This window comes from Pinus tabuliformis, chromosome 5_2 (genome assembly GCF_031772625.1).
Source record: "Pinus tabuliformis cultivar Carrire ecotype Pingquan chromosome 5_2, CPIR1, whole genome shotgun sequence".
Lineage (NCBI taxonomy): Eukaryota > Viridiplantae > Streptophyta > Pinopsida > Pinales > Pinaceae > Pinus > Pinus tabuliformis.
The window spans coordinates 182,369,974-182,388,466 of NC_142306.1; the positions used below are offsets into that span (position 1 = coordinate 182,369,974).

At 43.1% G+C, this 18,493-nt stretch overlaps 1 protein-coding gene across 6 annotated transcripts in view; it reads right to left on the reverse strand.

Annotated features, from left to right (window-relative positions):
* Positions 1-456: 456 nt before the first annotated feature.
* The window catches only part of LOC149158149 (uncharacterized), a 167,471-nt gene continuing 149,434 nt past the window's right edge, over positions 457-18,493 (reverse strand). For 5 of the 6 annotated variants that reach the window (XM_089436144.1, XM_089436142.1, XM_089436145.1 and 2 more), the window contains one exon: positions 457-1,033. In XM_089436144.1, coding sequence (XP_089292270.1) covers positions 917-1,033 — 117 coding nt within the window. In that variant the 3' untranslated portion in view covers positions 457-916. The remainder of the gene's footprint in view (positions 1,034-18,493) is intronic. The other variant, XR_016261661.1, reaches the window with a different exon arrangement.

Consider the following 18,493-nt stretch of genomic DNA (forward strand, 5'->3'; position numbering starts at 1 on the left):
GAGACAATTCCTTGCAGACAAACAACTCAAATGCCCTAGTACTTGAGCTAATGTAGAAAACAATGAGACTTCTAACATCGTAATCACCTATAAAGATGGAAAGAGACATTAATGACCAAGAGCAAATTATGGAAACTATCAAATGAAAATGTAGTTATACTGGAAGAAACTTAATCCCAATCAAAATTCCATAGCTTATCATAATTTCATAACGTCCCATACAAAATAACTTGAGCTCTTAATAAAATCCTAACATCCTGAAACATTTGACCATCTATTAAGATATTTATCCAAAACAAGGCACATATATGTATATGAGCTTAAATAAGAAACGCTCTTTGAAGCAAGAGAAGCAGTGTTGGCTAGTCAGTACCAGTCTAGTATCCTTGAAATTTAACAAAGTGGCACATCACTTCATTTGCAAATAAAACTTTGTAAAACATTTTATATCAGATCTTATGGCTATACAGGCATAGCTTCCAATTAATTTTATCCAACAGAAAATAGATTACAAAGAAATTTGACTTGCTTCCACCTGAGCAATGACTCTGCAAATAGTAAAACAGGTCTCCAGACTAGAATAGATTCTACAAATAATACCGTTGCAGAACCAAACACGGGAGTTGTCATTACATGGAATATATACAGAAAATGTTCTGGTTTCAAGTAAATATTTACAGAATCCAGATGGATATTAGACATCAAGCCTAAATCTAGGAAAAATTATATCCATTTATTTAAAAGGGCTTTACTCACCACAAAAATAATTGAACTTGCTAAGGTTTTCGTCACCATAAATGTTACTTCAATGTCAACTCACATTGATACTCTCTATTCTGAAAAGAAATCAAATAAGGTTTGTGTCACCTGAATTGAGCCATCTCTGAACAAAATCTGACACAATACCAACAATAGATCAATCTGATTTTAAATTCCTTGTGCTTGATGCCCAAACACCAAAAACCAGGAACCAAAACACTAATAAGATTGTCCAATAGCGAGCTGGTCCATATCTGATCCTTGGAAGCACTCCCTGCAAAGTATTTACAATGCAATATCAAATTAATTGTTGGCACTGGTTTCAAAAAAAGAAAAGGTTGAAGCATGACTATGACTAAATTCAAGCTGAATTGAAATAAATGTTTGGTTATGCTTCAAAATTTCTCAAATTGACTGAGCAACTATTTCCCAATCTCTTTAATTAATTGAAATGCTGATATAAAAGGGATGAAAAAAATTAATGCAACCATACAAGATTGAAATAAAAGAATATAAAAGAATAAACTGCAGATGACACAGAGACAAATTCAACTTGGTGTAAGCACACCATAGCAACTGATAGAATTCTGACACATTTCAAATAAAATTCTTGTATTAGTGTCTGCTAACAGAAAGGAGATAACAGGCAAGTTAGAACAAGAGATTGGAATTTAATAACAGGTTCTGTGATCATATAACTCCACACGCATAAAGAGAAAGCGACACCAAGAATATATAGTATTGGAAAATTTACCCAAGTTAATATAGTAAATTATCAAGACATAATACACCATTAGATAATTTCAAGAACTCAAGAGGAGAAAATCCAATCTGATGACTAGAAAATATCTGATGTCCTTGTTGCCTCAAAATCTAGCAAGCCTTGTGAGAGACCTCACAAGGAAAGAGCTGAACTAAGATACAACAATGAGGTGGTTTCCATTGTCACCTTAGCACTCCACCTCCTGGTCTTTAATGAAATTTCACCACACAGGAGGCTTCCCAATTTAAAACCTAAAGGATGTTCTAAGTTGATTAGTGCAAGGTGATGTTTGTGAATAGCGAAGCAAGGTACTTATTCTATGGATTATGGCACAATCCTCTAAGGAAGGAATAGAGTACCACTAGCAATGTCTAGAAATGAGTGTTTGATATCTAGGGTTTCAATAAATAGCTTGATAAAGGTACACTTAGGCATGCACCTGAAATTTTAATTATTGTTGCAGTTAGCTGGTTATTATTCTCCTATCAAATGGTTATTTGTCTTTTGCAAATTATTTGCGGCAAATACTGAATAAAACACAACTGCAACTTCAATGAAAAATAAATAACCATAGGAACTGAGAAAATAATGCACACACATGCACACAAATAATGAACACCAATATTTTTGGACAAATGTCCCTGGAAAAACCCCAATGTGGGGAAAACTAGTTCTACGAGTGAGTAATTTTATTATTCTTCAACAAATTTGTGATGGAGAAAATTACAAAATCATTTGCCGTAAATTAGCAAACCTCCGACAAAATATTTTGATCACTTATGCTAGTTGATTTGGCTTCCTGGATACAACTTGGCCCTCCTAATTCAACTCGGCATCCCTCTGGCTTGCTCAATCTAGCCATATGTGCGGCCTTGGCAACTTCATCCTTGGGCAAACTCGCATTGGCTGGAAATTAACTCGGCCTCCACTGGAATTCAATTTTAGCTGGAAAATTGATCTCCCTGTGCAAATTGATCTCTCCTGCAATCTCTCCTTGCTCCTGCAACTCGTCCTCCTAGAGAAATTCACTTTGCCTGCTAGGGTAATTCACACCCCTCTCTAGAGCAATTCACACCATTGGAAAATCGCTATGCAGAAAAATCAATCCCCAAAAGACTATGGAAATCGCTATGATAAAATCCTTCAGCCATCCTATCTCCAAACATTACTGATGTCTCTCTGCTAATGCTCCTGCGTTGACTATGCACCCTTGCTATCACTGCAATATTGTGTCTCAATGTCTCACTGATTTTCTATCCAAGTGCCCATCAATTTCCTCTTATAATCTCTCGTTGATGAATCAACAACCATGATCTAATCTCAATCGATGGCTAAGATCATCTTGACCCCTTCTCATGACTTTTTCCAAAAGTTTCTAGAGGAAAATCGATTTACTCCAATTAATACTGATTAAGTAAGCCATTTCCCTAAGTTAAACTTAGAAAATTAATTAACTGGCTAATGAATTTCTAATCAAGGCCTTTTCTTGTGAAACATTTTTTGTGTATAGGAGAAAATGTGTTCCCTAGCCTCATAGACACAATCTAAAACTAGAACACCTGTTTGAGCTACATAAACTAACACTCCCTCTTGGCGAGGAAGGTGTTCTACATAACACCCAACTTGTCTCTGAAGAAGATGAATCTCGCCTTCCCCAAAGCTTTCATTTTGCTACATGCTCATCTATGGGTATATACTATAGTTGAACAATTTGGCTGTGCACGCAATCTCTGATGAAGTGGTATTTGATGTCTATATGCTTGGACTTGTTGTGAAACACCAAATTCTATGACAACCTGATGCAACTCTAATTTTCATAGTGTATCACTGTCATTTCTATCCTCTAACCAAACAAGGCTACTAGAAGCTTACAAAGCCATTGTAATATCCCCAATTTTGATTTTTCATTTGAGATTAACGAAGTTTATTGGGGAGGTGCTAAGCACAACACAATTTTGTAGTTCGAGTTTTGGAGACGATTTTAGCTTGAGTAGCCTAGGTGAAAAGGCAAGATTACAACTCATTGGTAAGTGGGAGCCACAAGAGAGAGAATTCGATCAAGAGGGATGTGCACTTGGGGAGCAAGAGAGAGAAAAAGAAAGGACGTGAACTAGTGGAGAGTGGGGGCCAACAAGGGAGAGAGAGGCCACCAATTATAAATAGAACAATGAGGCTCTCATCTGGGAACATCTTGGATCATTTTATCTTTCATCACTAGTTCTCTTGAGTTGTTAAGCCAAGACAACCCGTGTTGTTTAGCACAAGGATTTCTCGAGCGGGAATTCCACTCTACCTTCAGTGAACTTCGAGTATCACCCTAGGAGAGCAGATAGGAGTCCATTTAGGGCTTTTCTTGGAGCTTAATTGCACAACACACTTAAGTCGGTGTGTGCTACCAAGGGCATTGAAGCAAAATTCATGGAGCTTATTGGAACCAATTTTGTGGGTGCTTTGGACTGGGATTTTGTCAAGAGATTCCTTTAGTTTGGAGGGTGGTTTTTGAGCATTCTTGGGAGGTGAAGTGAAGGGAGTTTTGGTGGATGAATTTCTCCCCAATAGATAGTGTGCAGGAGTTTCAAGAGAGAGGTTGCACAGGGGTAAAAGCAAGAGGAAAAGCGGGGAGTCTGGACTAGGAGAAAGAGGGGAGTTACATAGGAGAATTTAGCCAGAGTTGGCCGAAAGTTCTAGTGGTGGATGTCAACTTAATTCAGCAATATCACTATTATGGGGCATTTTCTGGTTATTGGGCAATTCGCACTTGTTGAGGGTTACCAGGGGTCCGTGGATTTAGCCCAAACCCCTTCTACAATTTTGTGGGTTTGGTGAGAGGATGCCAGGATTAATTTTGCAGAATTTCTGATAACTTCTGAGGGCAGATATCCTAGTTCCATTTAGTAGCCTGCAACAAAAATTGTTGGAGGGCGTAGTTCACTCTAGGACCATGTCCACCACTTGGTTTCGTGAGATTTTTCTAGGTCATTTTGGGTTCCTTGTGAGGAGGCTCTAATTAATTTCCCAAAATTTTCTGCGCAGTTTAAAGGCCTGAAACACCAGTTCCACTTCATTAGTAGTAACAATTTATGTGGGTCGTACGAGCTATCAATTGGGGCCATTTCCATCATATGAGACAATATCTTTCCACCTAGGTCTAGCATGTTTACAGTAGCAAGCCCAAGTTCTGTGGTCCTCATCCTATTGTCCTTGATTGATCCATATGAATTAATAAAATGGCCCAAATTATTTGCACAGTTTCTTGGTGTTTGATTGTGCATGTGTATTTGTGATTTTATTGTTGTAGCTTAGTTCATGTATCTATTATTTGCTATAAATTTAATTTGGAATATTACAGTGGTACCAGAGCATGATATTGGTCAATTATGGGGAAGCTAGCACGATCATGAAGGTGTTGGGTATGCATGCATAAGGACTGGTGGAACTATAGACAAATCCATGGCTCAAGGGAGGAGTACAAAGGAACTCATTAATGAGATCTTCAGGGGTAATCAGAAGATAATGGAAATGATGACCTAAGATCATTAAGGTGTTGGGCATGCATACATAATGACTGGTGGAGCTACAGACAAATCCATGGCTCAAGGAATAAGGAGTACACAGGAACTCATTGATGAGATCTTCAGGTATAATATGAAGATAATGGAAATGATGACCCAAAAGGGTGAGTTGTTAGGCCACAACCATCCTCATCCTTATGGTAGAGACCCTAGAGATAAGCATGTCACGAGGGTGAAGCCATTCACATCACTCATGGGAGATCAGCCAAAGCAGGGTGTATAGAAGATGGTGGGAAAATTAACCCTCACCCATTTTGATGGTTCAACTAGGAGTTCTGTCAGAAAATGGGTGCAGAAACTAGACACATACTTTCGGCTAAACCCCATGAGAGAGGTGGAGGCCATTAGGCATGCCACTTTGCACTTGGATGGAGATGCCATGGAATGGTGGTACCAAGGGCTGATACCTTTGGGTCATGCATGCATCACATCCTACGTGGAGTTCACACAGAAGCTTATGGAGAGATTCGATTGAAAGGACATTAGACCCCCTCAAAGGGAGTGGATAGGACGACGACAGTTAGAGGGTGAGACTAGGGGGCACTTTTGTTCGTGGAGACTGGGCCTTAGATGTCATGAGCCCGAGGAGGAGATTAAGCATTGGGACACGCAGGATGGTGAGGAGCACATTGATATACCCAGTGTGGCGTAGGAGTTTCCATTGTTGGAGACCTCTTTGTTAGCATCGATTGACACCTTGGTGGAGAGAATAGAGCCTACACCCATGGAGCCATCTATTAATGAGGTATCGTCGCTAGATGAGGTGCTAAGAGACACAGAGGCACCCAGAGCCACGACTGAGTTCCCCAACGTTAGCCACCTCTAGCAACATGGGGAACACATAGAGGGACATGAGCTTGTGATGTTCCTAACTAGGATGAACAATGATATACAAAGAAAATAAACAACCAACACCCGGAAATGAGAAACAATCAACAAACACCCATATAAACACTGCAAATAAGAATCATCTGAGCCATATTATTAATTCTTAAGAACAAGTACAATGGTGATGGAATGGTGCACCTGGGCTTGTCTCAATGGAAAAGCATGACAAAACCCAGGTGAGTAAACAACAGCCCAAGTTTTGCACAACTGCTACTCAAAGATGAACTGCGTTCCCCAGAAACTGCGCTGCTTGCTAGAAAGGATGTGCTAGAAACTCCACCTTCCGCGCTCAGAAAATGTTGCAACTTCAGCTCCCAGGGCCTCAACCAAAACCCGGAAAAGGTTTTTCCTAGTTCATACCCCCAGAATTCAACCCCCCAAGTACCACATCCTCCTCCTCACACTGGGAAGTACGGCCTGTCTGTCGCTGGCTAGAAAGGCCCTCCAAATCACCCCCAAATGTTGATATGCTTCCCTCTAAGGCTTTCCCCACTTCTCCCGACTATCTCCAGCTCTATAGCTTCTTCCTTCAACTCCCACGTGTGCCTAGTGATGGCCTCTACGCAGTCCTTAGTGACTATAAATCGAGCTACCCAAATGCAGCAATCTCCTGGTCCAAAACTCTCCCCAAAGGCTGATCCTCCTCTAAAACTCCAACTACCAGACTTTTTTGGCAAATGTTGCCCAGACGAACCTCCAAACAACCTCTGCGTGTTCCCCTCTTGCGTGCTCCAGAAGTACGCACTCACTGGATCGAAGGCTAAGCGATATAGTTGTAAAATGTTGAAATTTCTAACTCTGACACGTCAGAAATCCCTACTACATTATCTGGTTTATTTTCTCCTACTTGTTCTTTTTCATTAACAAGTTATTTATAAATATAAATATCGAAATAAACACAAATGCATCCTTAACACATATACAGATCAACAACTGAGATAACTGAGACAAACACACAAGGGACACCGTTATTTTTGGACAATCCTCCCCAAAAAAATCCAATGCAAGAAAACCAATGCAACAGGTATGAGGGTTTTATTATTATGCAGTTTTTGAATACAACTAAGGTGATAGAAATGGCTCACCCAATAGAGAATTCCCTCAATAGTAGTACCTCTCCTTGGAGACGGATATTCCGGCTAGTCACCGGATGATTGATCCCACATCAACCACGACGGCTCCTTAGCTGGACAGCGAAAGCTGCTCCAAGCTTCTCCACTGCTCTGTGTCACTCAGCTAGGGACTGCGTCACCCTTACCCGCTCTAGTCTGCCCCACGAAAATATCCAACACTGCCTCTTGGCCTTGCATCAGCTCTACTAGCCTCTGCACAGCTACTGATGCCTCTGCGTCAGCCCTCTAGCCTTCTACGTCACCCAAGCTAGCCTACTCAGCCTCTGCGTAAGTCCTAGTTGCCTCTGCGTCAGCCCTCTAGCCTTCTGCGTCACCCAAGCTAGCCTCCTCAGCGTTTGCGTAAGTCCTAGTTGCCTCTGCGTCAGCCTTCCCAGGCTCTGCACTATCTCTCTGGCATTATCTCTGCCTCTCTTCTATGTATTCTCGGCCTCATGCCAAACTGCCCCTCGCTGCAACAGATCACTAGCTCAATTCTCTCAGCAAAACCCCGCTCCAGATAATCAAACTAATTGATCAACTTGGTGTATCTCCAACTCACCCCCAAGCCTCCTCTTATACTTTTCTTGCTGAGTCTTCAACAGCCGAGATTAAGTCCCTAATCAACAAGTAAGATTAGATTTGGCTTGATTCTCGTCTCTTGGAACCTTCTAACCCAAAATTATATTAATACACATTAATATTTTAATTTTCCTAAGTTTATACTTAGGACCCCATTAAAAATATTAATTACTTTAATATCTCCTCATCCGAGAAGAATTTCTCCAAACGATTTCTGGGTTTTGGAGACCTTATGTGCTTTAGCCTCTCCACCAATTTTCATGGCTAGAGCACATCCGATGTTACCACAAATCAACATAAAACTCCTCTATCTATACTCCAAAGTAGTACAAATTGCCTTCCTAGGGTGGCACTCGAGGTCCCTAAAGAAAGGTTGAGTCTCCTACTTGGAAAACGCAATGCTAAAAAACTGGTAACTTGGCTAAGCAACTCGAGCAACACAAATGAGTTCGATACACAAATGATACCTTAGGTTGGGGAGTTCCTACTCCTTATAACTTCGTGGGCCTTCCTTCCCATGTGGGCCCCTCTCTCTCTAGCCATTCGATTTCACCTCCAAGGCAATTCGAATTGCGCTAGAGTCCAAGTGCATTTTTCCCCCACATTGTCATGTTCGTTCCTAAATTATTTTAGAACAAGATTAATTGTTGTATTATGGGGCCAATTTTGGAGCTAGTGGACCCCATTCGATTTTTATTAGGAGAATAGACTTATGAAAATTTATTTGTGTTGTAGTTAAGTTACACATGGGGGCCACCCTCACTAGGGAAATACGCACTCCCTAGTTCGATTTGCATGGAGGTGGTTAAGTTTTGCATGATGTTGGTTAAGTGAGGGCCCACGATGGAGGATGAATTGGAGGGAAAAGTGCTCCATAAAATCTATATAAGGAAGGCAGCTCTCCTCATCTCAATCATCCTTTTGGGTATATTGATTTCTCTTGGTTGCTCGAGCTTCTTAGCCAAGTCACTAGTTGTTTAGCACGAGTTCTTCAAGCGAAGAGCTCACCCTTTCTTCAGGGGACTTCGAGTGCCACCCTAGGAAGGTTTTCTGCATTTCTTCAGAAGGAGGATCTCATTGTGATTTCTAGCAATGGCATTCACTTCCAGGTGGAGCATATTACTAGAGGATGCAGTGGAGAGGAGGCCAAGTGTGTTGTTGGTGTCTTGCAGCAGAGTTTTTGCGTGAGATTTTCCAAAGAGGATGTTAGGGAGGATTGTCGGCATTTGGGAGAGTTTGGGAGCTGGTTGAGCTTGTTGCTTGGCAGTGTGACTTTCGCACTACCTGGGCCAGCACAAAGGCAGTACTGGGAGCTCGCTTGGTGGGTAGAGTATTAGCCTTGAGGCTGAGCTTTTCCATGGAAGTTAGAGGAGATACTTGGAGTGGTGTTTGCTTCCCTTTTCGAGCTTGGAGGAGGATTTCGTGGCCATTTCTTGTAGGCCATATTTTTGGAGCAATTTGGAGGGCGTAGGCCATAGAGGAGGCCGAATTTTGGAGGTTGGATTCAAGTCAAACCCTTTCTGGGTTTTTGTGGGTTTTGGCCAAGGAGCATGGCGCTGAAGTTTCATCATTTTCTGAGTAAACCGGAGATGGGGTTTCTTGCAGTTCCTTTCCAGCCAATAGTGTAGTTGCTAGGAGACAACGCAGAGCATTAGAGGAGCAGTTATCTTTCCAGCATTGTGGTTATTGTTTGACACCTGGGTTCTGTCAAGCTTTCTCTTGAGGAAAGCCCAGGTGCATTTCCATACTATTGTACTAGCTCCATTCCATTAATAAAATGGCTCAGCTAGTTCTCATTTCTGATGTGTATTGACTCGAAACCACCTAATAGGGTCCTTGATTAACTCCCTATTGAGCTTGGAGACACTTGTACATGCCAAAGCCCACTATGGAAGGGAATGCCACATGAAGTGCCCCATTGATTCCATTACTTGTAAGCTCTTTTACTTGATTATTCTAATGATTTGTTGTATTGGAGAGCAAGGGGACGCACTGGATCTTATGCAAGATTGCAGGTGGGTCTCCATTTGGGGCTTGGTCTCCCTATATGGGGTCCTAGCCCTCCAGAGGGCCACATTGGCATTTGTAGGGTGAGCATTGACAGCCATGGGCCTCTACCATAGTAGAGATTACTTCACGGATCTCCAACACCACTCATTGATTGTTCGTATTCCACCTTTTGGATGTGGATGATGCACATGGTTCACCATGGCCAGCCGACTGCACACTTGCACCATACACTTGGCAGACGATCCGGGGTCCAAATGAGGGCTTACGACACCATCCTAGCCCTTATTGATGGTTTACAGACCTTTTCGATCCACTTGGAGACCCATGAGGATGTCCTTGTGCCCCTCACACCCACTTGGGGGAACCACAGGGATTTGCTTGGAAACAACAGGCCAACCCCTTGTCCACTATGTTTGAGGCCCATTCTCACATCATGGCACTTCATTAGGCCTCCTCAAAGGCCCAATGACTCACTTTATTGATCATTCTACCCTCTTGAGAGATTTATTATTATGTTATTGAGCTATCTTGGTGGGCTTGTCCCCAAGGGATGTTATTATGGAACATTATTTTATTATTTGGAGCTCAATTAGGCCAAATTAGGCAAATCGAACTCATTAGTGATTGTATAAATACAAATGAGGTGATTCATTTTCATCATCATCACTTGGATTGGGTTATTAGCTCTTGTAAGAATTTCGCATTCCCTTTTGGAAGACGAGTTTGGATGTTATGGATGAATTTTGATGTTTGGATCTAATTCTCTTCTCATGGAGCTTCATTCTTGGCATAATATGATGATTGGATATTACTCATTTGTACAATTAAGTAATATTTTCATGCTTATTCTTGTTATTTACTTTGTCACATGAATGTTGTTGGGATTTTCACTATACAAGTCTAGAATTTACTTCTTTCGTATGTGAAAATGTGGCAATTTTGATCTTTTGCAGCATTGCATCATTGCATATGTCATGTATGAATGGGTGAATGTTCCTAGAGGTTATCATTGAAAATACCTTGATAAGTCATCAGTGATTGCATATAGAAGTATAAAATCTTCTGACAGTTGCTCTCATGCCCTAATTGCCATGCGAAGTTGTCTAGAGGTCTCCTTGATTGGATAGAGTCCCTCAAATCATAAATTCATCTTGACTCCATCTCTCCCAAAGGAAAGGCACTAATCCATCCACTAGTGGTCACCTAAACACTTATCGTTCTTGCCTCCTCTCTCTCCTTCTAGGCCTAGCCTCCATAGGTCATCTAGGGCATCAAAATACTTAGATCTTTTGTACATTACTGCGCTAGGGTTTCCTCTAGAAGACCTCTGAGTTTCAAGAAATTCCAATAGTGGGATCTCAAGATATTGCAAACCCTAGCTCAAGGATCGTTTCTTGCCCTAGGTTTCATTTGACTAGTGTCCTCATTTGGATCATTGCATTTTATTCTAAGAAGATTTGTCCTTTGATCCTCTTCCCTTCCACAATAAGTTCAAGCCCCTCCTTGGTTGATCAACTCCACTTGACCTAATTCTGGGTCCACTTGGTCCCGTGTTGTCCCACAACCTTACAATTCTAATTCCACGGAGATCACATAGAGACCAATTCTCCATAAATTTCTAGGTCTAGGAATCATCTTTACAAAGTATATTCCCAAACCCTAGCCTCGAGAATCCTCTTAGCCTTTCCTAGAGAGCCTTTCACCTTGCTTTTCAAGAAAAAAAACCATATTATTGAGTCTCTCCTATGAATGGGCCTTGCAAATCACCCTTCATCCTTTCATTGACTCTTGATTCATTCATTCCCGTGATTCCTCATACCAAGTCTCCTCCCATCGCTGAAAGTTTGTAAAAAGCAAGGAGCCTTAGCGAAGGTGACAGTGGGTTATCGCTCCATTGTTGCCCCTTGACCTAGTAGTTGTAGTGTTTCAAACTAGGAAAAATAGTGCTATGCAAAGCAAACAATAAAAACAACACCATAAAATAGAAACATTCAATGCACACCCATAAAAAGTCCAACAATAACCAACAACTAAGCCATTTTATTATAATCTAGGAGAAAAGTACAATAATGTGGAAGTGGTGCACCTGGTAGGTGATAATATGTCAAGCCCGGATGACACAAATAACTGCTACAATGATAACCTATGTTGCCCTTGTGAAACTGTGTTGTCTGCTGCAAAAACACTGCTAGAAACCCCACCTCCTGTGCTCAGAAAATTTCGGGAAACTAACCCCAGCCTCTCCACCAAATACCTAGAATAACCCATGAAGGAATTGGCCAAATGTTGACCTCAGAATTTTTGGCCCAAATTCCCCTTAGCTCCTCTAATTGTTGGCTGAGTTGGGACCTATGTTTGACCCCCCATATCTGCCCAGAAAATTCTATAAAATTAGGAGTGTGATCCTTGCCCAAAACCTAGAAAAACCCAGAAAGGGTTTCCCTTGGTTCCAACCTTCAAAAATTGACCCTTTAAAGCTTGGCCCTCCTCCAATTTCGAATTTTGTTGCTGTGACTGATCCTGTCAATCTCTGCGCTCCCAACTCTAGCAATCCTCCTCAAATGGCCCTCCAAATGATCTCTGAGCACCCCAGCTCCAAACTTCCACGGATGGTGCTTCCCCAAAGAGTCTCACCCCAATGACTGCGCAGTCATGGAGGAGATGATGCAGTCCTACGTGTGATGAAATGAGAGTTGCGTGTAGGACGACCCTCTTGTCTGTAGCTTCCCTCTATACTCCTAAAAATGATGAAAGGATTCTCCCATCTCCCCAACTTCCTAGAGTGCCTCACACTGTGACTGCGCAACCCTTGCGATGTTGTTACTCCCCCTGTTGCTGGTACTTGACTTACAATTGCTAAAACTCGTCCCCCTGCTGCTGGTACTTGACTTACAATTGTTGTAACTCATCCCCCTGCTGCTGCTACAAACTGAGATGAAGAATAAATCCCTCCTAGGGCTGGCACTCGAAGTCCACCGAAGCAAGGGTTGAGATCTCCGCTCGGACACAGTCGTGGGTTAAACAACACGGTAACCCAACTAAGCAACTCGAGCAACTAAGATTGAGTTCAATATGTCAAAAGATAAGATGTTGAAATGAGGGGAGTTGCCTTCCTTACATAGATTTCGTGGAGCACTTTTCCCTCCATTTTCCCTCCATCGTGGGTCCCTCACTTAATCATCAATTTCCCCTCCATGCAAATCGAACTAGGGAATGCGTATTCTCCTAGTGTAGGTAGCCCCCACATACAAATTAATGTTGATTTTTGGTAGCATCGGATGTGCTCTAGCCATGAAAATAGGTGGAGAGGCTAAGGCACATGAGATATCCAAAACCCAGAAAATTTTTGAGGAAATTCCACCTGGATGGAGGGATATTAAAATAATTAATATTTTTAATGGGGTTCCTAAGTCTAAACTTAGGAAAATTAAAATATTAATGTGTATTAATATAATATGGGTGAGAAAGTTCTAAATAATGAGGATCAAGCCAGATCTAATCTTAGCCATTAATTAGGGACTTAATCTCGGTCGTTGAATCATCAACAGGAAAAGTATAAGAGGAGGCTTGAGGGTCAATTGGAGATACACCAAGTTGATCAATCAATTCGATTTTTTGGGGCAAGGTTTGCTGAGAATCGAACTAGTGATCTGTTGCAGCGAAGGACAGTTTGGCAGAAGCCCGAGAATACATAGCAGAGAGGCAGAGAAAGTGTCGGAGAGACATTGCAAAGATCCAAAAGGCTGACGCAGAGGCAGCCAGGATTGATGCAAAGGCTAAGGAGGCCAGCGCAGGTGACACAGAAGGCTAAGAGGCTGACGCAAAGGCAGCGCGACTGATGTAGAGGTTGAGGAGGCCAACACAGGTGACGCAGAGGGCCAAGAGGCTAACATAGAAGCAGCAAAGGTTGCGTAGAGGCTAGCAGAGCTGACGTTGTGCTGAAGAGGCAACGCTAAGGAATTTTCGTGGGGCAGACTGGAAGTTGAGAGGCAAACGCAAAGCTGTAGAGGGTGATGCAGTCCCTGGAGGGTGACGCAGTTCTGGAAGGAAGCTTAGAGCAGATTTTGTTGTCCAACTAAGGAACTGTCGAAGTTGTTGTGGGATCAATCATCCGGTTGCTGATCAACCGGAATATCTGTCTCCAAAGAGTGGTACTTCTGCCGAGGGCATTCTCTGTTGGGTGAGCCACTTCTGGCACCCTAGTTGTATTCAGAAAACTGCATAATAATAAAACCCTCATATATGCTGCACTGGTTTTCCATCTTTGGGTTTTTCTAGGGACGATTGTCCAAAAATAACGGTGTCCCTTGTGTTGTCTCAATTATTTCAGTTGTTGATCTGTATATTTGTGAAGGTTGTTGTTTTTATTTCGATATTTATATGATTAAATAACTTGTTAATGTAAAGAACAAGTAGGAGATAATAAGCCAAAAATAGCAGTAGGGATTTATGATGTGTTAGATTCAGAAATTTTCACATGGTATCAGAGCATTGTAGATCACAGGAGGACTGAAGGCACCAACAAAAATCTGAAATTTGCAGCAATAGCAGTTGTCTCGAGAGACAACGTTCTTCCAGAGCAGAAGCAACAAGAGAAGAAGTGACGCAGAGCCTGCATCATCATTTTTGAGCCAGAAGGAGGGTCAGCGCGAAGGCAGAGAGGAGCAAATCAGACCTACGCAGTGCCCGGTCATCTTTCTTAGCCAGGAAGGATCGACGTTGTGGGCAAGAGGACCAGATTCAGCCCTTGCCGGGATTGCGTAGAGCCTAAACGGCTTAGTTTCTTCAGTTGCTGGGGCTTGGGGAGTTGTGGGCAGATTGTGATTTGAGGAGTTGGTGGCAATGTTTCTGTCGAAGCAGAATAGTTTCTATGGAGATGGAACCAAGGTAGAGGCAAGCGTTACCTTGATGGATTTCTAGCCAAGAAATCCAGATCCGAGCTGTAGTTGCAAGGACGATTGGAGAGGAGCGGTTCGACAGCTGGCCAGAGGATTTCCAAGAGGGAAATCAGGACTTAGAAGGGGATTTCCAAGAGGGGACTCGAGACTCAGATGGAGTGCATAAGAGGAGTAGAGATGGCAGTCAATGGATTGAGGGATCAAGACAGATTGGACAGAGCTTCCATTTTTGTCATCTGGAAGGCCAGGATCTTGGAAATCCTAGACAAACATCGCATCAAGGACTATGCCTCGAAAACCGTAGCTATCCCAGTTGACTCGAATGCTAATGAGAAGTATGAGGAGGCCAAGGCGAAGGCAAAATGCTTGATCCTAGACGGGGTCAAAGATCATGTCATACCACATATCGCTGAGAAGAACACATCAAGGGAGATGTGAGGCGCTAACCACCTTATACCAGGGCTCTCCCGTGCAGCAGAAGATGCTATTAGAGAATCAGCTACGGTCATATAAGATGCAGAAGGAAGAGCAGATAGATCCATTCCTTCTCAGGTTGTACGAAATTCGCGACCAGCTTACTTCCGTGGGGTCTACACCGGATCCAGAGTTTATGATCAGGACTACCCTGAATGCAGTCTCTGAGGAGTAGGAGACATTTGTCCAAAGTATTTTGGCCAGGGCTACTCTTCCCAGTTGGGAGGAGATGTGGGCAGCTCTTCGACAGGAAGAGATCAGGAGATTGACCAAGGCGGAGAGTAGTGGTAACGGAGCTCGAGTCAAGAAAGAGGAGGAGGAGGATGCGACTCTAGCATCTGCGGGACAACAAGGGAAAAGGAAAAAGGACATCTCCAATGTTAAGTGCTTCCATTGTGGGGAACTGGGACATTATGCATCCCAGTGTCCCAAGAAGAAGAACAAGGGAGACGCTTCTGATTCAAAGGCAGCTCCAGCTAAGGTAGAGAAAGAGGTCGAGACTGATGACGATTATGCCATGAGTGCTCATGCGCCTCTAGAGAAGAGGTGGGGAGACATCGAGTTGTAGTCAGGAGGACTACATGCTAAGAACAGGATCCTTGAGGTGCCCAAACTCTTGGATCACATCCGGCTACGGGAGCCCTTAACAACAATAGCATGATGGCACGTGTTGGGTGGGGCAAAGTGTACTGGAGCAACAAGGCAGTGCTTGAGTGCAGAAATCTGAGGTAGTGCATTGGAGGTTATAGCAGTGCGAGAGGCACAAAGGTGTATGCAACAACGCAGTGGCAGCAGAGGGAGATCAGCTTCAGCATCACGAGGCTTCCACGCTGACAGGGATGTCAGTAATTGGGTGAAGCCAGTTACTTACTTTCAGTAACTGAGTTGCAGTGCAACATTTAGTAGTGGCAGTGCTATGAGCAGCATGAGGTAGCATTTTGAGAGGGAGCTGCAATACAGATGTAGCAGCGTCATGGGCAGCAGTACAGGAAGCAACAATGCAAGGGATGTGAGGCAGTAGGCCAAGCATTAGCACAAGTACTGAGGTGGGAGATCAGTGTGATGCTTCTATGGCGAGGCATTACTAGAGCACATTCCTCGCTAAGAGGGAGTGTTGATTTTTTGTAGCATCGGATGTGATCTAGCCATGAAAATTGGTGGAGAGGCTCAGGCACATGAGATCTCCAAGACCTAGAAATCGTTTGGGGAAATTCCACATGGATGGAGAGATATTAAAATAATTAATATTTTTAATGGGGTTCCTAAGTCTAAACTTGGGAAAATTAAAATATTAATGTGTATTAATATAACACGGGTGAGAAAGTTCTAAATAATGAGGATCAAGCTAGATCTAATCTTAGCCATTGATTAGGGACTTAATCTTGGTCGTTGAATCCTCAACAGGAAAAGTATAAGAGGAGGCTTGAGGGTCAGTTGGAGATACACCAAGTTGATCAGTCAATTTGGATTTTCTGGGGCAGGGTTTGTTGAGAGTCGAACTAGTGATCTGTTGCAGTGTGGGGCAGTTCGGCAGAAGGCCGAGAATACATAGCAGAGAGGCAAAGAAAGTGTCGGAGAGACAATGCAAAGGCCCAGAAGGTTGACACAGAGGCAACCAAGATTGATGCAGAGGCTGAGGAGGCCAGCGCAGGTGGTGCAGAGGGCCAAGAGGCTGACGCAGAGGCAACTAGGACTGATGCAGAGGTTGAGGAGGCTAGCACAGGTGACGCAAAGGGCCAAGAGGCTGACGTAGAAGCAGCAAAGGCTGCACAGAGGCTAGCAGAGTTGACATTGGGCTAAAGAGGCAACGCTGAGGAATTTTCGTGGGGCACACTGGGAGTTGAGAGGCATAGCAGAGCTATAGAGGGTGACGTTGTTCCGGAAGGAAGCTTGGAGCAACTTTCGCTGTCCAACTAAGGAACTGTCGAAGTTGCTGTGGGATCAATCATCGGGTTGCTGATCAGCTGGAATATGTCTCCGAAGAGTGGTACTTCTGTTGAGGGCATTCTCTGTTGGGTTAGCCACTTCTAGCACCCTAGTTGTATTCAGAAAACTGCATAATAATAAAACCCTCATATCTGTTGCGCCGGTTTTCCCGCTTTGGGTTTTTCCAGGGACAATTGTCCAAAAATAACAGTGTCGCTTGTGTTGTCTCAGTTATTTCAGTTGTTGATATGTATATTTGTGAAGGTTGTTGTTGTGTTTATTTTGATGTTTATATGATTAAATAACTTGATAATGTAAAGAAAACAAGTAAGAGATAATAAACTAGAAATAGCAGTAGGGATTTCTGATGTGTTAGATTCAGAAATTTTCATAATTAACCACATCGAAATAACTTCTACTAAGTCTAGCCTCCTAATAAAATCGAATGGGCCCCATCACCTCCAAAATCAGCCCCAAAATGTAGAAATTAATCTTGTTCCAAAATAATTTAGGAAGGGAAATTACAGTCCTCCCCTCCCAAATGTTGATTGTCCCCAAGCAACTTCATTGTTGGATGCTCAAGTATGCGCTCACCCTCCCAAGTAGCATCCTCATCTGGAAAGCTCCTCCAATGCACCAAAAATCGCTTGTCCTCAAGCAATGCCTGAGCAAGCATCCTCTCTAACTACTGCTCCCCACTATCACTGCAAAATGTGCCAGGGTCCCAGATGTGCCACCGAATCGTGCCTGACCTCCGCACTGTCTTCATATGAAAGAATCCTTCAATACCAGGATCCCAGGCCATCCTATCCAACATGAAGCTCCCCTCGCTCCACTCATTATCCTGCCCAATGCAAGTACTAGAAGTCCCCTACTCCATCAGTGACTCGCTAAAGCTCAATGGAAGATCTGTATGATCTCCCCCTGTAGTAGTCAACGCATCCCTAAAGGTTATTGAGCTGTGAAGAGTTGTGATGTCCCTACTAGTCCCAGAGTGGTGCCACCATCCTGACGATGCGCTACTTTGACTATGACATACTCCCCATCGTGCGTAAACAGTATCCTCCCCTCCTAAGGCCTAGTGGTGAAAAATCTATGAGTCAAGTTCATCCTGACCGGGCATTCCATGATGCCAATATCTACCCCTCCACTGCCAATCTCAACTCTCAATCATAATAGGACAAGTTTGCCTCGCCATGTAGTGGAGGTTTCAGTGACCGCGCATGTGTCAAACCCAAAATGAACTGGATCATCCTCTGCCATGACCCTACTCGTCACAAAGTGGACTGAACTGCCCGCCAACCAGGTCCCTGGATTCCCCAAACATATGGGGAGCTCATAACTCCCACTCCTCACAGGATGTCGCTGCGTAACGTTGTTACCAACTAGAACCCATCTGTCCCTCATCTCCAATCGCTGTGTGTATTCCCTAGGTGGACCCCAAGTATAAGGAGTACGTATCATGCTTGTGAACCTGCCATCCTCCTGCCATACCACGTAGTAAAATCTGCT